Source organism: Stegastes partitus, unplaced genomic scaffold (genome assembly GCF_000690725.1).
Source record: "Stegastes partitus isolate 25-593 unplaced genomic scaffold, Stegastes_partitus-1.0.2 Scaffold979, whole genome shotgun sequence".
Taxonomy (NCBI): Eukaryota; Metazoa; Chordata; class Actinopteri; family Pomacentridae; genus Stegastes; species Stegastes partitus.
The window spans coordinates 222,393-230,058 of NW_007578710.1; the positions used below are offsets into that span (position 1 = coordinate 222,393).

General features: G+C 37.7%; 1 protein-coding gene across 1 annotated transcript in view; it reads left to right on the top strand.

Annotated features, from left to right (window-relative positions):
• The window catches only part of LOC103366788 (neuropilin-1a-like), a 109,460-nt gene that overhangs the window by 50,766 nt on the left and 51,028 nt on the right, over window positions 1-7,666 (top strand). Inside the window, exon 5 of the mRNA XM_008294610.1 lies at window positions 3,818-3,988. Coding sequence (XP_008292832.1) covers window positions 3,818-3,988 — 171 coding nt within the window. The remainder of the gene's footprint in view (window positions 1-3,817; window positions 3,989-7,666) is intronic.

A 7,666-nucleotide genomic window follows, 5' to 3' on the forward strand; every position in this document is an offset into this window, starting at 1 on the left:
TATTTATAAAGCAGCTTTTAAGCACAAATAGGGGGATAATTAGAATGACTGTTAAACAAGAGAAGGTCAATCAGGTCAAACAGAAAAAAAAAAAGACCAGAGGAGTAAAAAGTGGAGAAATAAATCAATACAAAAACATCTATGGCTACAAATAAAATCATAAAAGCACCAAAAGTACCATATCACAATAAAGGACAAAATGTAATTAAAGAAAATGGATGATTCAATAAAATAGATTATTAAATTGAATTAAATTAAATTGAATTACATTAAATTATAATAACTTTATTTATGTAGCACTTTTCGTTTCAGACAAAAACGTACTCACGAAGACCATCAAATAACAGAAGGTCATTCAGGACAAACAGAAAGAAAAAAGATCAGAAAAATAACAAATGGAGAAATAAATAAATGCACCAAACGTTTATGGATACAAATAAATAATAAACGGGACAAAATGAAGAAATAAAAACATGAAGAAAAAAAACAAACAGAATAAAAAACAATCGAGGCTAAAACCATAAAACAAGGATATAATCAAAATAAAAATGTAAAATAAAATATATTAAATAATAAATTAAATAAATAAACAAGACAAATAATTAGCGAGTTCTTTTTCCTTTTTTTAAAAACTGCCAAACACTCCTTGAGTTACAATCATAAATAAATAATATAAATAATTTTAACATTTCTACAACAGTGACACGCTGACCTTCACTTACTGAGAAAACCGTATAAACTAACAGGCTATTTATTTATTTATTAGATATTGTGGAGCTTCAGAGAAAAAGAAAAATCTCCCTTAAAGGATGTTCATTTCCTTTCTTTAAGATTTTTAAAACACTTTTTTTTCTGTGTCCGTTTACAAGTTGAGGTATTTGAATGTTTGTATGTTGTTCCAGATGCTCAGTCGCTGTGTGTTTAGAAGCTGTTCCACTCTTTTAAACCCAATAATTAACCAACGTTTGTATATTATAGCTGATATTTTGCAGTATTTCATCTCAACACAGCAGCGCAGTATCAGGGAAATGTTTCTGAATCCCACATTTCACCAGAGGGGTCACAGTCATTATCTTACTTTTTGTTTTTTTTCCTCCACTTCTCTTGTTTGTTTTTGCCACCGGCACAAGATGTGGGTGTTGTCGGCTTGTGCGCATGTGTGTGTGTGTGTGTTTGCTATCTGATGCTGATGCTGAGCGTCCATGACAACGCGTGAATACGTGGAGGTGGTCTAGATGTTTCTGATACGCCTGTCCATGTGTCTGACACATAAATCTGTATCTCTAGCGTTATTCAGCGTCGCTGAGAGCAGCTCTGATGGAGGACAAAGCCGTAATTATGTCGCTCAGGCAGTCGCTTTGCCTCCAGACCCCCAGCAAGGCTCAGTAGATTGAATTAAAGCCTCTCTCCAAACCAGAGCTCATTGTCTTTGCCCCGGATTTCACAACTGCTCCGATGCTGTAAACCAGGATTCCCGTGCAGAGGCGGCTGCACCCCGGGGAGTAATTCAGCAGTTTCCAGGGGATGCAGGGAAATGTTCCAGAGTTGCTTAAAACTCATTTGCAAAGTGGCGTCTAATCTGCACGACACTTGTTACAGCTGAGAGAGTCTGGAGTGTGAACCATGATCTCAAAATCTGGCATTGGTTATTTGTTTAGCTATTGTTTAGTGGTTTTGTTCAGAAATATGCATGTTTTTTAGATTTTTGTGCGTTAATAACCAGCTTTTTCTAAGTTTTGAGTGCTAATGCTGAGGTTTTTGACACTTTTGTGCATTAATATTTAGGTTATTGACAGTTTCGTGTGTCAATATGTAGGTTTTCAATAGTTTTGTGCATTGTTATCCAAGTTATGGACACTTTTGTGCATAAATGTGCAGATTTTTAACAGTTTTGTGTCTTAATATCTTGGTTTTTGACATTTTTATGAGTTATTACTTAGGTTATTGACAGTTTTGTGTATAAGTATCCTGGTTTCTAACAGTTTTGTGCATTAATTTACATTACTATCCAGGTTACTAAAACTGTTGTGCGTCAATATCCAGGTTACAGACTTTTTTGTGTCCTGTTATACAGGTTTCGAACAGTTTTGTGTGTTAATATCCCCAGTATTGTAATGCTTTTGTGCTTTATTATCCAGGTTTTTAACAGTTTTGTACTTTCTTATCCAGGTAATTTACAGTTTTATGTGTTAATATCCAGATTTTTAATGCTTTTGTGCCTTAATATCCAGGTTTTAATAGATGATAGTTGAAACAACAGGGGAATTAATAAACAGCCAGCTTCAAATCCACTCTAATGAAGATGCTTTCAACATGGTGCCAATCTGACAGGACCGTCAGGATAAATCTGATTAATAAGCCACAGCATAAACAACCTTTAATCTTCTATTTATGCAGATATTTTGTTTTTACACCAAACCTTCAGGCTCTTAGAAAGAAAGGATCTCCATTCAGGCAAGATATTTTCACTCCTCTTCACTAATGGCCACAGAACAATCAAACAGTGATATCCTGCAGTGAATTCATGGTTTTCTGCCGCTCTCTTCCAGCCATCAGCATCAGCGGTGGCCTCCAACAGGGCCTTTGATCAGCTGAACCGTCGGCGGGGGCGTCGCTTTACGTCCTCTCTCTCCTTTCAGATGGAGAGGGAGAAGGATGGGGTTGATGTTTGTCCCTGCTGTGAGCGAGACGTGGAGGTTGAATAGACATAAGAAAAGATGCGTTTTGCGGAGATGGTAGCTGGGAGTGTTTGAGCCGGACGATGTGAGCGTTTTTTTCTCATCGTCTAGCTGCAGTTTCAGAACATTTTCTGGATAGAGGGCTCTTCTGGGGGAAAGTTGGAGGGTTTATGCCTGAAAACTGTCAAACTGGTGAAGATAAAATCCAGCTCTCTGCAGCTTTTTGGGTAATTTCGCAAGCAAACTTTCTCCCCAATTTATTTGTGGATTAATGCAGTGTGTTTGTGTCAGCCTGGCAGACCCTGCGTCTCCAGACAGTCCTCCCACACACACAAACACACACATTTCCTTTTGTCCCGCCGCCCTCTTCCTTCCCTGAGCTCCCCTGCTGTTACAGAGTGGACGCTGCCGCATCACAGATACACACAAGCCGTCCAAAACGCTGCTGTGCTGAAAGTGTTTCGTAACGCAGAGAGATTGCAGAGTTTTCTAAACCCGCAGAGGAGTGCATCATCCTTCTGATAGAGATTAAAACTGAAAATCACCAAATTAGAGTTGAATCCTCACCAACATTAGCTGCAGTATGTGCCTGCGTGGGTTAGCGTGTATTTATATCTGTTGATGTGCGAGCATGCACACAGAGCAGGGCGGCAATTAAACATTATTTTCACCATCAGTTAATCTAAAGNATTTCTGTCACAACACTGCATCTAATCATCTCAATCAAATAAGCTCCTCTTTCCAATTTCAAAAAGCAGCATGATGCTGTTTTCCTCACTGGATGTCTCTTCTTCTGTTGCGTGTCGTCCAGAGTTGTGTTAACGTGACAGAATGACGTGTAGGGAAGCTGCTCCTGATACCGTCCTGTGTTTGAACAGTTTTTCTATATGCTGTTGGGACGGCAAGCGTCAAAACAATATGTGGTGGAAATGAGTGTTTCTGTCGCCTTCACTCCTGCCTCAGAGGTGAGAGATTGAACTGAGCAAAGCACATTAAAGTTTTGGGAGTCTGAATTGGACTTTTTTTTTTTGAAGTCATGAAACTTCTCCCTGGACAGAGTGAATGATCAGAGCGCTGAGCGATGAAGCTGATGCTACACTCTGTTACTCACCCTCCTCCCCTCCTCTCTCCTCACCCAGTCGGGCCTCACATCGGCAGGTACTGCGGCCAGAAGTCTCCGGGCCGAGTCATCTCCTACACCGGCATCCTGTCCATGACCATCACCACCGACAACGCCATCGCCAGGGAGGGATTCTCCGCCAACTACACGATCCGCGAGAGGAGCCTCCCGCCTGGACACGAGGACGAGGGTGAGCAGCTGGATGGGCGATGCGGGGTTTATGTCATGAAGAAGGAGTCTTATTCAAACGATGTGAATAAAGACTCAGTGGTAACATGAGAATTAGTGTCCTTGAGCAAATGGCAGAACTTCCTCCAGAAATAATGTTTATCTGATATCTGTGACCTCTGACCTCTGAAACAAGAGGAGCAGAAATAGAATTTGCCCCTCAGGGATTAATGACACGCAGCAAAGAGCATAATGTGACGATTCATGGAGTTAATGAGTTTCTCCCTCTGGTTGTTTGTTGCACATGTTCACATAGACATGCTACAGTTCATCTGCATTTACATGTTTGTCATTTTATCATGAGAAATGTCCATTATTTCCCCCCGAGCCAGACTTTATGTCTCCATATCAGCTGTTTGTTGAAAAAAAAAAAAGATATTAGATGTAACGGAACATATAAAACACAGAAAATGCAATATAAAGAATAGAAATGTTTCATTAAACTGAGAAAACAAACATTTCCTCACATTTGAGATGCTAAAGTGAAAGAGTTAATGGTGTTTTTGCTAAAAGAAATATTAGATTATTAACATGCTGTCAGTATATTAATCACATACTGTTTCATCAGTGTTTAATATAGTTAGCTATCGTTGATAATAAGATTGTAATAGCGTTTGGAGGGAACTTTTCTGATCAAATTGGAATTAAAGAATATATTTTTTTGGCTTCCATCCAAGATTGTTATATTTTAATATGCTGTCGCACCCTGAAGCGCCACAGTTTACCAAGAAAAGAGCAAAGAATTCATGAAAAGCTTAAAAAACAAGATGATATCATGAACATAACGTTGACCATCTTATTTATGAAACAGCTGCTCCAGACGACAGTAAACTTTGCTGATGCTAGTTTTTTAGATGTTGCTGCTGCAGGAGCCTTTAGCATAAATACAAAAATGAAACGAGACAAACAGTCTTCGTTCGTGTCATTGATATCTTCCCTTAGATCAATTTTCTCAAGAATAAAACGAATTATTTGCAGCCAGTGTTTGACTCAGATCTACTTGAAGTGTAAATATCAGAACTACGATCTGAGTTTAATCTAATCACACAACTTTTTAATTCATTTAAGATGGGATTTGTTTCCATTTATAGCTCATATTTCCGTCACTTCGGCCTACTTTCAGGACTTATCTTCTCCTGCGCTTGACCAATTTCACGCAACAGGATGTTATCATGAGATGCAGCTTCTCGTGCTCCGTTGTATTCCTCCTTCTTCTTCTTCTTCTTCGTCTTCTTTTTCTTCTTCTTCATCTTCTTCTTCACCATGTTTGTCCACGTGTTCTGAAACGAGGCCATTCGTCTGCGTCAGTTGACTGCATGACCTTGTTGGAATGTCTGCAGAGATTTAAGTGATGTTGTTCCGTGTGGTGTTTGAACTCTGGTAACCTCAACCCCAATAACCCCGAGTTTAGGAAAGTTCAGAGGTGAGTTTTCAAAACATCTCAGGGTGGCGAACATGGACACTGTGGGAGAAATAAGCCCTAGATTCTAAATCTGGATGCTCTCAATTGGTGTTTAAAGACTGAAAATCAGCCAACTGTGGATGTATTTTATGTTTGGGTCAAGATAATAGTAATAATAATAATAATAATAATAATAATATTTACTGTATTTATAAAGCAGCTTTTAAGCACAAATAGGGGGATAATTAGAATGACTGTTAAACAAGAGAAGGTCAATCAGGTCAAACAGAAAAAAAAAAAAGACCAGAGGAGTAAAAAGTGGAGAAATAAATCAATACAAAAACATCTATGGCTACAAATAAAATCATAAAAGCACCAAAAGTACCATATCACAATAAAGGACAAAATGTAATTAAAGAAAATGGATGATTCAATAAAATAGATTATTAAATTGAATTAAATTAAATTGAATTACATTAAATTATAATAACTTTATTTATGTAGCACTTTTCGTTTCAGACAAAAACGTACTCACGAAGACCATCAAATAACAGAAGGTCATTCAGGACAAACAGAAAGAAAAAAGATCAGAAAAATAACAAATGGAGAAATAAATAAATGCACCAAACGTTTATGGATACAAATAAATAATAAACGGGACAAAATGAAGAAATAAAAACATGAAGAAAAAAAACAAACAGAATAAAAAACAATCGAGGCTAAAACCATAAAACAAGGATATAATCAAAATAAAAATGTAAAATAAAATATATTAAATAATAAATTAAATAAATAAACAAGACAAATAATTAGCGAGTTCTTTTTCCTTTTTTTAAAAACTGCCAAACACTCCTTGAGTTACAATCATAAATAAATAATATAAATAATTTTAACATTTCTACAACAGTGACACGCTGACCTTCACTTACTGAGAAAACCGTATAAACTAACAGGCTATTTATTTATTTATTAGATATTGTGGAGCTTCAGAGAAAAAGAAAAATCTCCCTTAAAGGATGTTCATTTCCTTTCTTTAAGATTTTTAAAACACTTTTTTTTCTGTGTCCGTTTACAAGTTGAGGTATTTGAATGTTTGTATGTTGTTCCAGATGCTCAGTCGCTGTGTGTTTAGAAGCTGTTCCACTCTTTTAAACCCCAAAATTAACCAACGTTTGTATATTATAGCTGATATTTTGCAGTATTTCATCTCAACACAGCAGCGCAGTATCAGGGAAATGTTTCTGAATCCCACATTTCACCAGAGGGGTCACAGTCATTATCTTACTTTTTGTTTTTTTTCCTCCACTTCTCTTGTTTGTTTTTGCCACCGGCACAAGATGTGGGTGTTGTCGGCTTGTGCGCATGTGTGTGTGTGTGTGTTTGCTATCTGATGCTGATGCTGAGCGTCCATGACAACGCGTGAATACGTGGAGGTGGTCTAGATGTTTCTGATACGCCTGTCCGTGTGTCTGACACATAAATCTGTATCTCTAGCGTTATTCAGCGTCGCTGAGAGCAGCTCTGATGGAGGACAAAGCCGTAATTATGTCGCTCAGGCAGTCGCTTTGCCTCCAGACCCCCAGCAAGGCTCAGTAGATTGAATTAAAGCCTCTCGCCAAACCAGAGCTCATTGTCTTTCCCCCGGATTTCACAACTGCTCCGATGCTGTAAACCAGGATTCCCGTGCAGAGGCGGCTGCACCCCGGGGAGTAATTCAGCAGTTTCCAGGGGATGCAGGGAAATGTTCCAGAGTTGCTTAAAACTCATTTGCAAAGTGGCGTCTAATCTGCACGACACTTGTTACAGCTGAGAGAGTCTGGAGTGTGAACCATGATCTCAAAATCTGGCATTGGTTATTTGTTTAGCTATTGTTTAGTGGTTTTGTTCAGAAATATGCATGTTTTTTAGATTTTTGTGCGTTAATAACCAGCTTTTTCTAAGTTTTGAGTGCTAATGCTGAGGTTTTTGACACTTTTGTGCATTAATATTTAGGTTATTGACAGTTTCGTGTGTCAATATGTAGGTTTTCAATAGTTTTGTGCATTGTTATCCAAGTTATGGACACTTTTGTGCATAAATGTGCAGATTTTTAACAGTTTTGTGTCTTAATATCTTGGTTTTTGACATTTTTATGAGTTATTACTTAGGTTATTGACAGTTTTGTGTATAAGTATCCTGGTTTCTAACAGTTTTGTGCATTAATTTACATTACTATCCAGGTTACTAAAACTGTTGTGT